The sequence below is a fragment of the Humulus lupulus genome, chromosome 9 (genome assembly GCF_963169125.1).
Source record: "Humulus lupulus chromosome 9, drHumLupu1.1, whole genome shotgun sequence".
NCBI classification, from domain to species: Eukaryota; Viridiplantae; Streptophyta; class Magnoliopsida; order Rosales; family Cannabaceae; genus Humulus; species Humulus lupulus.
Window position 1 is genome coordinate 121,269,920 of NC_084801.1, and position 19,094 is coordinate 121,289,013.

Genomic DNA, 19,094 nt, shown 5'->3' on the forward strand with positions numbered 1-19,094 from the left:
AATATGTGACACTCTATGTTACATTTATTTAATCTAAAACATTATATTATAAAATAATATAATATAATATTACATTATATTATAAAATAATATAACAATCGGACCACAGCACTTGGAGGAGTTTACACTCTGAGGAGCTCTACGCGAACGGCAAAAAATCTCATTAGCGTTGAGTTGCTTAATAACTCTTCTAATGACTGCCACGTGTCCTCCGGTGAAAAGAAAAACAAGATATGACATTCTTTATGTATTTAAAATTTATATGATAATTAAAAAAACATAATGAAAATAAACTAATACATTTTCTAAATAAAGCTCAGTAACATGTGAGTTGTTTTTACCTATTATATATATTATAAATGTGAGTTTAACGAGAATTGTTGTTTTCCTTTAGATTTAACATTTTTTTTTATTGTTTTCTATCACCGTTAGTTTTAAAGTCATCTAAATAAGGTAAATAAATTTAAAAGAAAAACATTTAAGTAAAGTAAATAAATTAAACAAAATAATAGTAATTAATGAGCCATAATAATTTATCATCATATATTTTAAAATTTCATATTAAATATTTAAATTACTCTATCAATTATGTTTTCAAAACTATAACCGAAAAATATTTATGTGGTTAAATTTCTTCTTTCATTTCTTTTATTAGTTATTTATTTTGTCATTAGGACATTTGAGTTTTTATGCTTAATAAGGGGCTATAAGTCAAAAAAATACTAGGCATTTAAATCATTTTAAAAAAATGCTAATTCTTTTGACAATACCCCTCTCATAATTTTTCTCATCCCTTCCCCTTCTCTCTTCCCTCTCTCTCCCTCAACCCATTCCTCTCAACTCCCTCTCTAGAAAAAAAATCATGGGAAGGTAAAATATCATAGAAATCAATGTAACGGCAAGTATTCCTCACTTAGGACACTAAAATACTACATTTTGAACAAATTTGGGCATGATTTTTAGGTTTTTATTGTGATTTTTTTTTCAGATCTGAAACTTTGAAATCTGCAGAAAATCGACGTGGTTCGATGGTGCTCGATACCAGCTCGATGGGGCCTTCAAAATCAAGATTTTCATGAAAAAATCGATGTTGCTCGATGGTGGTTCGATGGTGTTCGATGCGATTCTTGCAGGATATGTAATTTTTCACTCAAGTGTCCGTTTGAAGTGATTTTTTTTTATTTTGGGTATTTTTTCAAGTTCTTCACGTTTGAGATGTGTATATACACATATGGGAAATGTAAATCTTGAAGAAAAAAAATGACAAATGCAAAACATACCTCATGTTCAAGATATGTTTTGGTATGTTTTTAAGTTCTAAACTTTGAAAATGTGTATGTGAACATCTAAAACATGTAGATCTCAAAAACATACTCATAATAAAAAAAATCATCCCAAACGGACACCCGAGTGAAAAATTATGTCTCTTACAAGAATTGCATCGAAACACCATCGAACTACCATCGAGCAACCATCAAACCACCATCGAGAAACCATCAAACCACCATCGAGCAACGTCGAAATTTTTATGAAAGTATTGATTTTGAAGGCTCCATCGAGCTGGTATCGAGCACCATTGAGCAACAATCGAGCAAAGTCAATTTTCTACATATTTCAGAGTTTCATATTTGAAAAATAACTCAAAAATCATGCCCAACTCGATGGTTGCTTGATGGTATTCGATGCTACCTCGATGGGGCCTTCAAAATCAATATTTTCATGAAAAAGTCGACATTGCTCAATGGTGGTTCAATAGTTGCTCGATGGTGGTTCGATGCAATTCTTGTAAGAGACGTAATTTTTCACTCGGGTGTCCGTTTGGGATGATTTTTTTTTATTTTGGGTATTTTTTTTGAGATCTACACGTTTTAGATGTTCACATACACATTTTCAAACTTTAGAACTTGAAAACATATCTTGAACATGAGGTATGTTTTGCTTTTGTCATTTTTTTTCAAAATTTATATTTTCCAAATGTGTATATACATATCTCAAATGTGCAGATCCTGAAAAATACCCAAAATAAAAAAAAAAATTACCCCAAACAGACACCCGAGTGAAAAATTACGTATCTTGCAAGAATCGAATCGAATACCATCGAACCACCATCGAGCAACATCAATTTTTTCATGAAATTCTTGATTTTGAAAGCCCCATCGAGTTGGAATTGAGAACCATCGAACCACCATCGAACCACGTCGATTTTCTAAAGATTTCAAAGTTTAAGATCTGAAAAAAAATCGCAAAAAAAAACTCAAAAATCATGCCCAGATCTGTTCAAAATGCAATATATTAGTGTCCTAAGTAAGGAATATTTGCTATTACATTGAGTTCTCTTATATTTTACCTTACCCATGAATTTTTTTTCTAGAGAGAGAGTTGAGAGGAATGGGTTAAGGGAGAGAGAGGGAAGAGAGAAGAGGAAGTGGATGGAAAAATTATGGGAGGGGTATTTTGGGTATTGTCAAAAGATTTGGCATTTTTTTGAAATGATTAGAAGGCCTAGCATTATTTTTTTATTTAGGACACCTCATTAAGCATAAAAACTCAAATTTCCCTTGTCATTTAACATATTTTATTGATCCAAATATATATGTATTAGTGAAATAAGACATAAATATACATATTTTCTTATTTTGTCTGTAGCGTCCCGAAGCTTCTAATGAAATTAAGTGCTTTGATTAGTGTGCCGAGAAGGCACGTGGGGTAATTATGTGAATTATATTATGATATGATTGATTATGCATGATTGTATGTATTAAATGTGTTTAAAGACATGCTTTTGTTAATAGGAACATTTTCGTAATTTTGACCTGTTGATGGTATATTTGTAATTCTTATGTGTTATGTGCTTGGGACCACATTATTATGTGTTGTGATTGGTTAAATATAATGGTTAAGTTGTTTACACGTTGAGGTGCAAAACACTTAACGATTTTCACTTAAAGAGAAGTGAAAACATGAGATTGTGTAGAAGGCATCTAAAAGTGACTTTTATGGGTCTAAAGTGATACAATGAGGTATCCAAATATTCCCAAAATGTTTGGTAGCATTTGGAGCAATTTTAGGACCATTGGAGTGGTCCAAAGTCAGAGAGGGTGATGATATGTCCCCCCTAAGTGGCGTAGCATCGCCTAAATGCGAAGGGCTTCAAAAGCCCTAGCAGGTGATGCATCGCCTACTAGTAGGCGACGTATCACCTGTGAGGTGATACATCACCTACATGTAGGCGATGCATCGCCTGTGAGGCGATACATATCGCCTAGGCGATCTTTTAGTGCCGTACAGTTTATGTAAAATGCTCCAAATGATGTGTTTTAAATGTTCTAATTCTATTGGTTAGACTAATGATGATGCCTACACTATATATATATGAGTTATTAGAGTTGAAAAGCCTTGATCACACTTTCCAACTCTCTCTCTAGAACTCATTCTCTCTCTAGCTCTCTAAGACAAAAGTTTTCTCCAAGAAACTCATCAAGCTTGCTTGACTTGCATGAGTTTCAAGGCTTGTTCAATCCCAAATCTCATTCTACTTAGTTGAAGCTTCAAGAAATTGGGAAGCCTTGGAATAGAGATTTTGGACAACAATATTCATATTGTGTATAAGCCTTAGAAGTTCCCCAAGTTGAAGATTCAAGTTGCTCAATACAAAGGTTGTATCTCTCTAACCCTAATCTTGTATTTTGTGATTATATTATGTTATTCATTGTTAGTATTGATGATTAAATGTATCTAAATTCATCTTATCATCATTTAATCATTTAGTTCATTCTACTCAAGATTAACATTCATATCATGAACATGTTTATTTGATTATCAAGAATTTCCTTCATACTTTGAATTTGATTCTTGATCAACATCTAGGGTTTGGAATATTGTATTATTATCATAATTCATTGTTGATTTGCAAAAGGTAAAGCCATATATTCCCAACATTATGTGTATATATGCAATTTTCAACATGAGTGGATCCTTTCGAGCGCTTTTAGCGGAAAAATCACAAAGGGGATAAATACTTGGCTCGGGCCGAGCCTAGGGGTATTTTGGGAATTTCAATATTTTTGAATTATTGGTTAAATAGCTATGCTTGATGATTTAGTTTATTAAATTGGGAATTAGAGATGTAATTTTAGGTTTAGTGGGAATTTAGGCAAATGACTAAAATGCCCTTGGGATTCGGTTAAGGGACATTTGGATAGGAAGGGTAAATTGGTCATTTAACCTTATTAATAGAGAAAATGGTTAAATGTTGAAACACAGCTACCCCTCACGTTCGAAACATCTCTCTCTCCCTCACTGCTGGTCTTTTCTTTGTTCTTTCACTCAGGTTCACTCCAAGAGGTCAAATTCATGATTTTTTTTAGGAATTTTGTGGGATTCAAGCTTTCAAAATGGAGATTAGCAGCTGATAGGAACTAATTTTGGGCATAAGAAATTCGAATTCCATCTCAGAGGTGAGTTCTCTTTGGTGTTCTTCAATGTTCTTGAGTTTTGGGGATTTTTGGTTTGAATTTCGAAATTGGGTTTCTAGATCATTGTGGTATGTAGTTTGAGCTTAGAAATGAGTTTATGATTATTTTAATGTTTGAATTGATTGCTGAATTTGTGAATTTAAGTTTGAATTTTTGGATTTGGTAGAAAATGGGTTTAGAACCCTAACTAACCAATTTATGTTTATAAGTTGAAATGGAAGCTTGAATGATGTTTTAATGTTGTATGTTAGTTGTGTAATTGATTTAAGGTCGAATGTTGCACAAATATTGGCTAGAAAATATGTTTTGGGTGAATTTTGGATTGGAAAAATTGCAGGTGGGAGAGCTAGTTTCTGGGTTCATAAAGCCCTCTGTCACCAGTGGTAATGCGACTCAAATGGGTCTGCGCCTCGGTGCAAATGCTTTTTTTTTTGTAATGCTCTCTGCCACCTGTGGGCGCCACGACACAAATGCAATTTTCTTTAGATGCCCTGTTTTAGGTCACGATTCTTCTGGTTTCGTAAATAGACCATAACTTTTGACCCCAATGTTGGATTTTGGCGTTCCTTAGATGGTTAGAAAGCTTTTGAAAAGCACTACAATCCTAGTACCTAAGAAAAGTTTATGTATTATTATTTTAGAGTCATAATTGTGGACTAGGCTTGGTGTTAATCGATTTCGATCGGTTTTGTTTAGGATTGGCTTAAGGCGCTTGAACGGAATCACACTTGTGTTGTTTTATCACCATTGCTGGAATCCAGCTAAGAAAACTATCATATGCACATAGAGAAGGGTGTTCGCTCTGTTATATTGGGATGCAGTTATAACCGTATATTTGATTTTGTTAGGATTGAGCTTCCTTTCATGCATAATGTTCTTTACTATGCTTATTTGTGTTGATTTGTCTGTGGATGACTAACATGGTGTGTATTCAAAAATCATGCATAACGTGGGCCATATTTGGAAATCGTGCAGAACATGGATTGTGATGGTAGGGTCAATATGAGGGTGTGCTACCCACTCGCCTGACATGGACCGTAAGCTTGGTGATGGGAGACGCACCTCGCTCAGTGGGGTCGTTCGGCAAGGCTACTTGGCTGGGTCGTGTAAATGGTTTATGTGTTTGAAAAGAGCCTATTTATAAATTGTGAAACCTATTTATGATTTGTATGATTGGAATGAATGCATTTATTATCTGTGAAGCATGTTGTTTATTGCTTATGGTTAATTGGATATTTATTATGCCATGTGGGGTTTTCTTGCTGGGTCTTGGCTCACGGGTGCTCTATGGTTCAGTTAAGGGCAAGGGGAAACTCGACCAGCTATGAGTTTGAGGGCTTTGGAGCGGCATTTACATGTTCGACCAGCTCGGCCGCCACGGTTGGGATATTTTGAGGGACTTAGAGTAGAAGTCCATTTTGTCGCTTAGGCCGACTATCTTGTAACCTTGGTTGTAATTATGTTTTTGTTTACCTTCTTTTGGGATCCCTTGTAAAATAATAATTAACCCCCCCCCCCCCCCCTCCCCAAATAATTGGGGAATATTTGTAGTTAATGATATTAATGACCTTATGCCCCTATAAATAGGTCAGGATACCATTGTAAAAGGGTTCACAATTTTTGTACTCAAAACAAAATATATGCTGCATGAGAAACCCCCATTAAAGCTTGCCATCTCAAGCTTCAAGAACTCTAATACTACAGACTCGTTATAACCTGAACCACATAAAATATTGGTGTTTATCTTCATTATTTTCTTTAAGTTCTGTTGTTAAGTTGATAGCGACACAGTGTAACAGTCCTGGATTAGTAGGGTGTTACATTATCGTTTAGATTTTTTAATGATATTTTATGAATTTTAATTCCTTTAGTCATTAATTAAATAATATACATTTATATATAACTTTTGTTGGATTTATTTTTTTTAAATTAAATAATTAAAATTTGATTAAATAAACTATTTAAATTCATAGTTTTATTTTATAATTTTTTAATATTTTATTATATTGGAATTTATAGGTATTTTTTCTATAAGAAAATTAGAAAAAAAATTTAATTTTAAAACTAGAATGCACCATATCTTTATCTTTATATATAAAAAATGTGTATCTAATAGATTCTTAATTTAATGATTTTTATTTTTTATTTTTTATTTTTTTATTTCATTTTTTGTTTAATTTTTTTTAATATGTTTATGTTATTTTTTTATAATATATATAATAAGGACACTTTCATTAATATGTTTGAGAGAAACTTTTATTTCATATTAACGGTGATTAAAGATTTATCTTATAAGTATATATTTTAAAGTTTTTTTCCCGAATTTACGGTTTGTACTTATGCACTCTATTCTTTACTTGCAGGACGACCGCCACTGCTGACGACATAAACTATAAGTCTACAAATAATATACATATATATATTTAATGCTCTCTCTCTATTTAAAATATGATCATACTATACGCACACACACATATATATATATATACAATTTCCACTCGTACTGTATGCCACTACTACATGCATTATTCAATTCAATTAAATTTATTTGAGATCAGCCTCCAAATTTTAATTTATACGAACATCATTTTATTTTAATTTAATTAGTATATCTTGAATATTATTTTGGGTAGTTAGCAACAATATTATTAGCAATATAAAATAATAAATATTAGCTAATATTATTATAAGTTGCTTTAGTTGTAAATGAGATTTTTTATGTTGCGATTGTTTCAAATTATGTTCCTTAAAATTTGTATATGAGTTTTTTATTTAAGTTGTATTAGATTTCCTAAACATGATTAATTTACAAAATAAGGTTGTCATAGTTGCGTAACATGCTAAAATTTGCATATGAGTTTTTTAAGATGTTATCGTATACAACCTTTGTTGTGACATATGCAACCTCTTCAACCTTTGTTGCAACATCTGCAATATTATGTGCAATATTTGTAACCTCTATTGCAACATCTACAACTTTAATTTGCAAATGTGACTTTTTAAGTTGCACTAGTTGCATAGCACGTATAACTTAATTTTTTTTAAAATTGCATTGAGTTGCATGTGACTTACATTTGACACATAAATTGGGTTGCAAAAGTTGCATTTAAGGTTGCATGAGTTTTATATAATTGATGGACATAGATTGAGTTGCATTTGAAGTTACATTAGACTTGCATTCGACTTATGAAACATTAAGTTGATTTTTGAGATTCGTTTATCATGTATAAATTAGTTTGGCTATTGTTTGGGGTTGTATGGGCTTGCATTTTAGGTTGAATTAGGGTTGCATTTGAGGTTGCATGAGTTGCATAAAGATGAAATTAGTATCTGACATTTTAAGTTGCCATGAGTTGCATTTCGTTGCATGGAATTGCATTTGACATTGTAGTGAGTTGCTTAAGGATGCATAGATGAAATTTGTAAATGAATTTTCAAAAGTTGCATGTTGTATTGGGCTCGTATTTGAAGTTGCAATAGGTTGCCTTCAGTTGCATATATTTGCATTTGAGGTTGTAGTGGGCTCCATTGGGTTACATTTGCGGGTGCAGTGGATTTCATGGGAATGATGAAAATTGCAAATGAGTTTTGAAAGTTTTTTATGTTGCATTGGGTTATTTTAGGTTTCATTGATATTACATTTGAATTTGTAGTGAGTTATATAAGGATGAAATTTACAAGTGAGTTTTTATTTTTGAAGTTGTTTTAGGTTGTATGAGCTTGCATTTGAGGCTGCAATATGTCGCATGAGAATAAAATAATCATATTATTTTTTATGTCGTCATGGGTTACATAGGGTTGCTTTTGGTTTCCTTGAGTTGCACGGAGTTCCTTCGGGAGAGAGAGGAGATGCTGTGAAAGGGAAAAAAAGAGACGAGAGGAAGAGGAAAGGGTTTGCGAAGCTTTGATGACATTTTTCTTTTCATTTTCTTATATATGAACTATGGAATCATTCCTTTTAATTGATTTTTTGTGTAAAAAATAAGGCCATTCTCTATTTCCATTCATCACTTGTAATTATTTAATTATTATTTTTAATAAAAAGCTATAGTGCTTGTTTCCAAAACGTTTTTTAATTTTATTTTATGAAATCAAACATTGGCTGACTCTATAGATTAAAAATTTAGCATCGTGCATTGCCTTATACCATTGGGTTATGCATACATTTTTTTGAGATGTGATTTTTTTTTTTTTGTAGTGGCAAACTTCAGGAACTTACAACAACATTATCATCAACCTCACATGCAACCAAACCAACTTATAAATCTAAAGATGCAATTATTCAATCCAACATGCAACTTACATCAATTAAATCAACCTCGTATGCAACTTACAATAACTTAAGAAACAACATATGTAACTTACATTAACTAAAGCATACCAAATGCATATATTTTTATCTTACTTCATTATTATTACTTACAAATTTGTGAACCCTTTCTCAGTTCTTGCCAACGTGTAGAACTACGAAAAAAGGCTAGTGTAGAGGCTTTAATTTTCGAGGCTACCCCACAAAAATAATTAACAAAAAATTATATATATTTATCTATTAAAATTTGGTATAATGGGAGATATCACAACTATATGCCAATCGTTGTAGGTTTTATTTCCCCTAAGATCACTTATGAGATTCTATCAATTATTATTGTAGTCTTAGACATAGAAATCTAAAGTGATATGCGTGGAGAGAGAAAGTTGGGGGCAGGATAGATATTTATGCGTAAATCATATTAATGATATAAAAGTTTTTAATTAACGTAAAATTGGAAAGGCATCACATATAAAAAAACAAATTGAGGAAACATGTAAAAGTGGAAAAAATATGAGAAATTATCATATTTAGGGTAATTTACCTATATGATATTGCTGTTGATGCCGTTTTTCATCAACTTAAATATGAAGAGCACTAAACAAGAATATATAAAAAGTAGAAGGATTCTAAGATTTTTTACGTGGTTCAACTGTTAAAATCTGCCTAGTCCACGAGTCACTGTTATTATCACTAATCTCTCAAAGCTTTTGGATGAAAGAAATTTGACAGAGTATTCTCTAGTACAATTTGTGCATAAATACAAATGAAATAATCCAGGCTATTTATAGACCTGGTTGTGAGAATATCTTCCTCCGATTAAGGGAAGTTACAATCAATCAAATAAATTTGAAATAAATACAATAAATGCGTTAATTACATGTTATCCCATGATAATAGAGATTTATATATGATAATAACGAATCCCTATGAAATAGGGATTTCCTAATAGTCCTTTCGCGTGCCAAACACGTCACTGAGCTCGATCGTTGTGCTGACGCACTTTCGAGATTGGCCAAGCTTCGAGCTCATTGTTCCAGTTCCAACCTCCTCCTCATCCAGTAATTTGTCGAACTCGTCCCTTGTAGAAGGTGGGTGCCTTCGAGCCTGCAACTCAGGCTCGAAAGTTGCGACTCATGCCCGAGTGCTAATAACAAATCTAGAGCCACTTGATAATTCATATAAGTGTACTGATAACATTTGTGGATATGAGCTTAAATTTTTCGAGCCTACATTTCCAGGCTATTTATTTCATTCTCAAAATTTGGGTGTAACATTTTGCCCCCTCAAATGTGTTGGATAAAATCATCTGAGAAATAAACTTTTGAACTTCACTTTCGTAAAACATGCCTTTCTAGCAAACTTGAGTGTGGACACGTACCATTGGGGGATTGCTTACCGAGAGTACTCGAGTACCCTTTTACCTGTGCACTTCCTCTCCTGTTCCCTTTTTACTGCCATTTTCAAGATTGAATAAGATCCGTCAATTTTTTCAATTCATCATGCAACGGTCCAGATCTATTCGACTTTTACCATTCCTTTTGCCTGTATATACCCTTTTTTTTTTGGTGAATAAGAATCATTGTATTGATCAAATCCATATCATTTACATTTTCCAACCTTTGAATCTAAATTCCCTAAAACCCCCCCTGTCCTGACATCTATACAATCATGTAGTGTATCTTACAATTTTAAGAACCAAAGTTTATGAGACCACAATACATCATTTCGTACTCTCAAGATATGATACACCAATGTGGCAACAGTAGCTATAAGAATACTCTTTTTGACTTTGCTCAGGTGCTTCACTTTGGTAATCCACTGAATTAGTCATTTATATTGCTCTGTTTGTGCTCTTCATCCTAGCCAATTCTTCACTTTCAACAGACAAGACTTGCTATATGTACACTGCAAAAATAAGTGCTGAATATCTTCATTGTACTCTCCACACAATAGACAAGATTGATCCAAGTGTGAATTGTAGTTGCTGATATATACTCTGGTATGAAGCTTCTGTAGCATCACTAACCATAAAATGAACCTGTGTCTAGGAATGCTAAGCCTCTCCCAAACCACATTCCTCCAATGCACTTTTAGTGGGGGAGCAAAGAGAATATCGTGACCTAATTTAATATTATACTTCATTGCTATAAAAGATGCCATATCCAATTTGGCTTTAAAGAGATCTTTAACAGCAACTAGTTTCTTCCAATACCAGCTGCAGTCTGATTGAGTTTTGTATTCCCACCAGTCCACTTTGGTCAAATAAACGCTGTGAATCCATCTAACCCACAAGTTATCCTTTTTAGATGCAATGGCCCATACATATTTCCCCAGAGCCGCAATGTTCCAGTCAAGAACCTTCCTGAAGCCCAATCCTCCAGCTACCTTGGGAAGACATATATTATTCCAAGCAACTAAGCCTGGCCCCGAGTACTCAACCATTCCTTTCCAAAGAAATGCTCTACAGATGGCTTCAATATCTCTCAGTAGCTTCTTCGGTAATGTCATTATTTGAGCCCAATAAGAGTGAATGGAAAGGAGTACAAAGTTAATCAATGTAAGTCTTCCCATACATGATAACTTTCGTGAATTCCACTGTTTAATCTTGTGCACCGTTTTCTCTAGTATAATCCCACATTCAGCAGAAGAGATTTTTTTTGAACAAATAGGAATACCAAGGTAACAGAAAGGTAGATTACTTCTAGTGAATCCCGAGACTTCCAGCACTCGACAAACCTCATAATCAACCATACAACTACAGTAAATAGCAGATTTGGACTCATTTGGAAAAAGACCAGAAGTCCCAGAGAACAATTTGAGACCCCTAAGCATCCATTGAATAGAGATATAATCTCCATGACAGAATAATAAGAGATCATCTACAAAACACAAGTGATTTAATTTTAGTAATGAACATTTGTCATGAAATTTATAACCAGGTAGGGATCCCACTTTAAGCATAATTCGAGACATATATTCCATACCCAGTACAAAAAGCAATGGATACATTGGATCCCCTTGACGCAATCCTCGTTTAGATGCAAAGAACCCATGCATTGATCCATTGATCATCAATGGGAACCTCGGTGTTCTAAGACAAATCATAATGAGCTTGATAATCTTCCGTGGAAAGTTAAAAGCAACAAGCATCTCTTCAATGAGATCCCAATCAATCATGTCATAGGCTTTCCTAAAATCCAACTTGATCATACAACTCGGCTTGCAGCTTTTCCTTCCATAATGGCGAACTAAATCTTGGAAAATCATGATATTATGTGCTATATACCTCCCATGAACAATTCCCCTCTGGTTCTCTGCAATCAAGTCTGGGAGCACCTGGCGAAGCCTTGAACAAATCATCTTAGATGCTGCTTTATATATGACATTACAACAAGCAATGGGTCTAAAATCACTTACATTATCTAGGCATGTTGTCTTGGGAATGAGAGTAATGGACATGGCATTAATCTCTTTGAGAATCTTACCCGTGGATAAGAAAGATAGGACAACAACACTAACCTCCAAACCAACAAAATTCTAGTTATCTTGATAAAAGAAGCTACTAAACCCATCTGGACCAGGAGCTTTCATCCCTGAAATGGATAAGATAGCCTCTTTAACTTCCTGAGATGTGAGCTCTGCTGAAAGTATCCAAGAGTGAACCTTAGAAATGACAGGACCTAAATTCATTATTGTTTGAGAGACTTTCCTCCTGTGTTGCGTAGTTGTCCCCAACAATCTTTGATAATATCCTAAGAAAGCATCTTTGACTCCATCTAGTGTATCTACCCAAATACCATTCTCAGATTTGATTGAAAGAATTATGTTCTGTAATCTTCTAATTTTCAAGGACGCATGAAAAATATAACTATTTTCATCTCCATTATGAACCCAAGTTTCTTTAGCTTTTTGTGCCAAAAACAGAATATAAGCTTTATGGAGATGAACAAACTTATCCCTAGCCAACTGTTCCTTCTTGATAAGAGTATCATTGAGAGGGTCTTTATGCAAGACTTCCTGGGTCTCCATCAGGTGGAGCTTTGCTTGAAATTCTGCCTGTTGAATATTATGAAACCCTTCTCTATTGATGTCCAAAAAAACCTGTTTCAGCCTCTTATATTTTGTAATCAGTTTAAACATCTCAGTACCCATAACTAATGCAGTCCAACTAGTACTAACCTTGACCTCATAAGAGGAAGCTTCCTTCCACATCTGAAAATACATGAATGGCTTCTTCCCCAAATTCACCTCAAAATAAAAGGATACAAGAATAGGGCTGTGATCAAAGATACCTTCCAAAAGAAAAACAACTTCAGAATTCTGAAAAGTATCAGTCCACTTCGAATTAACCAGAGCACGATGTATCTTTGCATATACCTGTTCCTCTACCCGGTGTTTATTATTCCAAGTATGGAAGCACCCTGAGAATTTTAGATCTTCCATTTGGCAAGAAATCATGCAATCTCAAAACCTTGTAGATGTTTTTTTTTCTGACCTTATTACCTATTCTTTCATGCTGATAAAGAATCTCATTGAAGTCCCCCACCACCATCCAGGGATCGTCAATATGCAAGGCCAGTCCCTGAATATCTTGCAACAACCTTTCCCTAGTCATCTCCTCATTAAATCCATACACAAATGTGATGAAAAATCTTCCCGCACGATTTGGAACTTGAGTCAAACAATGTATTAGCTGACTAGTACATACTCTAATATCAAGAGAATACATACTCGGATTCCAAGCTACAATTATTCTGCCTTTATCAATCCAAGGATTGTTTTTATTAAAACACCAACTAGAAAATAAACTTGAATAAAGTGACCCCATATTTTTATTCTTCACCTTTGTTTCGAGGAGACTAACAAGCCTAACTCTCTTTGAATTGATTAACTGCTTAATCTCGCGATGCTTGTGCTGGCTGTTAATCCCTCGTACATTCCAACAGAGTATTCTATCCATTAAAGATAGAGGGTTCTCCCCCACCACCATCCAGGGATCGTCAATATGCAAGGCCAGTCCCTGAATATCTTGCAACAACCTTTCCCTAGTCATCTCCTCATTAAATCCATACACAAATGTGATGAAAAATCTTCCCGCCCGATTTGGAACTTGAGTCAAACAATGTATTAGCTGACTAGTACATACTCTAATATCAAGAGAATACATACTCGGATTCCAAGCTACAATTATTCTGCCTTTATCAATCCAAGGATTGTTTTTATTAAAACACCAACTAGAAAATAAACTTGAATAAAGTGACCCCATATTTTTATTCTTCACCTTTGTTTCGAGGAGACTAACAAGCCTAACTCTCTTTGAATTGATTAACTGCTTAATCTCGCGATGCTTGTGCTGGCTGTTAATCCCTCGTACATTCCAATAGAGTATTCTATCCATTAAAGATAGAGGGTTCTCCCCCTCCCCCCCCCCCCCCCCCAAGTGTTTAGCCTTTGTATCTCCTCTGTGACATGTTCCTCTACCAGCATATAATACTGATTGGTCACTGTAGTTGGAATTGTCACAGCCTCTTGCATCTGAAATCCTTCTTAATTAACTCTTGGCATCACCGAGACTTGTTCTGTCACGCTCTTCTTAGGAAGCCATGCTTGTTTGACTTGGTTTTTCTTCCTGCATAACTGAGTCTCATGTCCAAAACCAGAACAATGTTGACATACAATTGGTATCCATTCATACTCCACTTGAAGCTCAATTTCCTGATCAAATTCGTTCATGAACCCAATTCTAGATGGCAATTTCTGATCCATACTAACCTCAATAAGAATTCTAGGGTAGCAAAGTCTATCCCTATGTTTTGTAGTGTTATCAACTTGAATTGGTCTCCCTAGCTGCCCCACAATCTTAAAGAGAGATCGTTCACTCCAATACTTGATATCTAAACCTCCCAGTTGAATCCAAGTAGGTACTGAAGTACTATCCTCTTTAGAGAAATCATCCACTAATTCCATGGTTTCATAACATGAGGCTTCTTGCTAAAGAACAAATATCCACCATCAAGAATTTTGTCGCGAAATGCCAGAGTGTGAAATCTGATGATGAAAATACCATGAGAAAGCACTCCTACCTTATCCACATTATCTTTCCATAATTGCCTCACAAAACCATCCAGAACACTGACTGGAGGATTAGATCGTACTACATAGAAAACAATTGAAGGTTGCCAGTAGCTTATCTCCGCAGCTATATCCCCGGGTTCTATTTTGATTCTAGATTTCTTCTCCTGAGTCAGAGGAGAAGCGATTCCATTTGTTTGGTCTCCACAAGAACTTGTCAGAGTCTTCTCAGAAATAAGAGATCGTAAGATCAGAGAAGAAACATTTTTACCTAAATCCACATCCTGCAAAACTCGATTGGAAGCACATAACCAATCCTCAAAATCTTGTCGAAATTCACTCTGTCGTTGTAATGGTTCCTCTGTCACCTTAGGGGAAAAAACCCTTCCTAGTTGCTCAATATCATCTTCCTTATCCTCGATTATTTCTAGCTCTTGAACCCCCAAAATTGCATCCATCGATCGTGTTTTGATTATCCTATCAGGAGACGAAGGTCCAACTTTCCTGACTTTGCCCTTTGCTTTAGCTTTCCCCACATTCCTAGCCCCCTTAGCCATGGCTCTGGCGAGTATCACCGAGAGAGAAGAATGAGGAGAATCCTATATATACCCTTTCTTCTTCACCACTTCATTCACTTTTGCATTTTAGCTTTCAGAAAAAGAAACGCGAATCAGAGCTCTTCTCTTTGCATGTTTTCCAAACTGAAGAAGCAAAGCAACCTCACCACCTTTAGATCCGTGATATCATTTATTCTTCCCCTTCTTCATTCGACGATCTCCTCGTTTCCACAAACAACCTTGTGTAATTTTTTTGGTCTTTACCACTCATAATTTTTTTATGTTTACATTTCTTCTATACGTAAGAACATTTTTTTTGGTTTCTACCAGATTCTTGAAATCCCTTTTGCAATAGATAGTTTTTTATTGTGTAGACATGCATAGATCAAAAATACGTTTTAGGCAAAAAATTATGGTAAAAACTGATAAAAATGGGAGCTTTTAGGTTATGGGTTATTAAGATATAGGTTTTGTGTAGCTTAAGAAAAAAGGATTCTGGATTAGGGTTTAACACACGTATCCCGATAATATCTCCTTTTTTTGGGTAACTACCCTCTTTTCCTCGGAATTCGGGATACTCTTAAACTGATAGTAACCGCCCCACTTTCGCGTGGGTACACTCTCGATGCTCCAAACTTTATAATAGTTAAGTGTTGGCATTTGAGTTAATCTCGCCTTTTCAAGCCTTTAGGCTCGATTAAAGCGATCTCGTTATCTCGAGCTTGCAAACTCAATTTATTGAGATCTTAATCTTTTCCACTTTCTTTTTTATAATGGGCCCTCACCTTTGTCTTTCTTGTTAGATGTCGCAGTCTTCAGAGAATCAGTGGGGGCCCAAGCTAGCCATCCCTTACTATCCACCTTCTCCTTGACTTGAATCACCATTTACATGAAACCAACGAATAATCTGCGAGCACAAGGAATAACTCAAAAGAGAGGACATCCGAGCCCATTTTCGACACCATATCGACGAGGTCGAAGAGGGAAAAAGAAAGTAGCTTTGAGTTTCTGTGTATCCCGATCCGGACCCCAAGATTCGGCAAATTCCACTAAATCCTAAGCTTAAAGTCATCGTAGCCTACTCTCTCAGTGCACTCTCATTTAGCCTCATGGAGAGTATTTCGAAACATCCGACCACTTCTAAGCCCTTCTTCATTCTTGTCTTGGAGGACAGTTTTCTTCGAGGCCAAACATTACCAAAGTTCCATTACCTCGACCAGGCAGATATCAGAGTTCTTATCCTACCACGGGTTAAAGCTATCTAGAAAATTGATGTGCCGACCCGCCAACTCCGATGAGAGGAGCTGCTTCGCTTCAGGCAAAGATGATCCTGATAGGAAGGTTAAGCTCGTGTCCTGGAGTCGCGAGCCTTACTGCCCCTAAGGGACTACATCCGAAGCTTCACGGACTATGCTGGCATTGCCCCATTCTAGCTCCAGACCAACTCATATAGGGTCTTGGCCACCCTTAGATCCTTATACCACAAAATGAAGTGGGATGGGCCTTTGGAACGGGAGATTCTATACCTCTTCTGCCTTAAGAGAAACCCCTCTCGAGCTTATGGTGGAGACAAGTTTTACTATCTCTCGAGCTACCCAGAAGAGAGACGGTTGTTCGAGGATATTCCCAACCATCCTCCCAACTTCAAGATCATGTTCTTCTGGACAGACGGTCTCGCTCCCTCCCATTTTTACTCATTCTAGCGGATTCATAAGTATCATGTCATGGTTATTTGATTTCTTCTTTTATTTCGAGCTCGAAATGCTCATCCAATATTTTCTTGTAGCCAATTATCATCGCCCATAGCCTACAGAGGCCATGAAGGACCACATGGAAGCAATCGTCAAGCTCCCCTATGGCCAACGATCTCTTAACTACCTTCTTCATGAGGACAAGCTCTGGCTTTGTGGCCTCCTTGGTGAAGGTGAGTCTACAGATGACTCGGGAATCCGCAAGTATATTAGGTGGGAAGAAGTCTCAGTGCCAATAACCAAGCTTCCCACCAGAGGTAAACATGTAGGTTCAAGCTCATGCGACCTTTACCTCGGCCCATCGAACCTTCGTGCTCGGGTAACGAAGCACAAGACGAGGCCTCAATGAGCTCGTCTAAAGGAGGTAAAGTTGTGCTCGACCCGTCCAAATGGTCTCCCACTTTGATTAGATAGGAACCCAATACCATAGTCTTATTTAACAATCCCTAGAACAATTTCAAGGTTTGGTCAAGGGTAGACCTTAAGGTACATAGGTTTGATAGCTGGTTGGGGAAATACCAAACGATGTACAGTCTAAACGAAGTTTGGGATGGGATAGTCCTCCAGTATGGAACCAACGACTATAGTGACCTTTTGAGGATGTCCCCTACTTTTAGGGAAGGGACTCCATTAGCCTCGTCAGAAGATAGGAGAATTTCTTGGTCCCCTAGCTCGAGCTCAAATGAGTCCTCTAGTTAGGTTCAATATTAGACTTGTGTAATTTTTCTTTTCTCATCATAATTGGTCTTCTTTTTTTCTTTTTCAGGCGAGATAGATTATGACTTGGACAACCTCCTCAACAAGACAGTTGCCTCGAGAACAAACAAATGACACCGGGCGTCTCAAAAGGGAGGTCGCCCTTCCAAGCTCAACAAGAATACCAACCGACCTTGAAGCTATCTGACCTGGGCCAGGTCACAAACCCTACTACCATCACAGAAATCGTGGCCCTTTATCCTACGGATCAACCAAAGCAAGCTCGCCTTGCTCAGTCTCCTATCTGAATATGTGCTTGAGTTTGTGGTTGAAAGTGCCACCAGTACCTCTGGGGTGCAGTTGGGTTCTGACACATTGACTCGCATGGGTCATTTCCTTAGCAACCTCGGGGCTCCCCAATGGGACTTCCTGACCACCTGCCAGGATGCCAACACTCTTTTTGACAAGAGTGGAGAATTTCTCTCATTGGTAAGTTATTTTCTCAGAACTGGTAGGCTCTCTATTTCAGTGCCAACTTTTTATTTCTTCTTTTCTAACATCAGTTTTTAATTGCAGTCATTCTTATCCTTCGCTTAACATAATTTTATCCTGAACTGCGAGGTCACAACAAGCAAGGTGCATGCCCAAGAGGCCAGATATGCACAACTTATGGTCGAGGACGATGTTAAAAAGGCTCGGTTGGAGCTGGAAGCGGCCCGGAGGGAGGTGGAAGCTAGAGATGCAAAAATTAAGAGGGTCCAGGAGTTGGATGCCCAGCTGGAGGTGACCCAGAATGAGGTGGAGGCCAGAGATTTGGAGATCAAAAGGGTCCAGGAGCTTAATGCCAAGATGGAAGAGGACAAGAAGACGTCTTCTTGAGGAGTTTAAGACCAAAAAATATCGCGTCGTAGACATGGAAATGTAGAATTTGGGCCAACAATCCTGACCTCGATAACAGATTTCTATCCGACAGGGAGACTGAGTTTATCACTAGGTGGTAGAGCCGAATGGAGGAGGAAAAGGCCATGTTTGATGTTGAAGAGGCGGTGGAGGCCTCTGAGCAAGCCGGGACCATGATTGATGGAGTTGTTGATCCTTGAAGACCATCTTATGGTCTGTAACCCATTCTTGTTTCCCTTGTCATTATATATATATTTATGCCCTTGGGGCAGAGACAATTAAAAGTCGAGGTTTGAGTTTTTTTATATATTTTAACAGTAGATTATATTTT

At 36.2% G+C, this 19,094-nt stretch overlaps 1 protein-coding gene across 1 annotated transcript; it reads right to left on the reverse strand.

Annotated features, from left to right (window-relative positions):
* Positions 1 to 12,324: 12,324 nt before the first annotated feature.
* Positions 12,325 to 13,954, reverse strand: LOC133799992 (uncharacterized). The gene is made up of 2 exons (XM_062237975.1): positions 13,291 to 13,954; positions 12,325 to 13,208 (listed from the first exon to the last, which is right to left on the reverse strand). The coding sequence occupies exons 1-2, from the start codon at positions 13,952 to 13,954 to the stop codon at positions 12,325 to 12,327; spliced, it is 1,548 nt and encodes a 515-aa protein (XP_062093959.1).
* Positions 13,955 to 19,094: the final 5,140 nt, after the last annotated feature.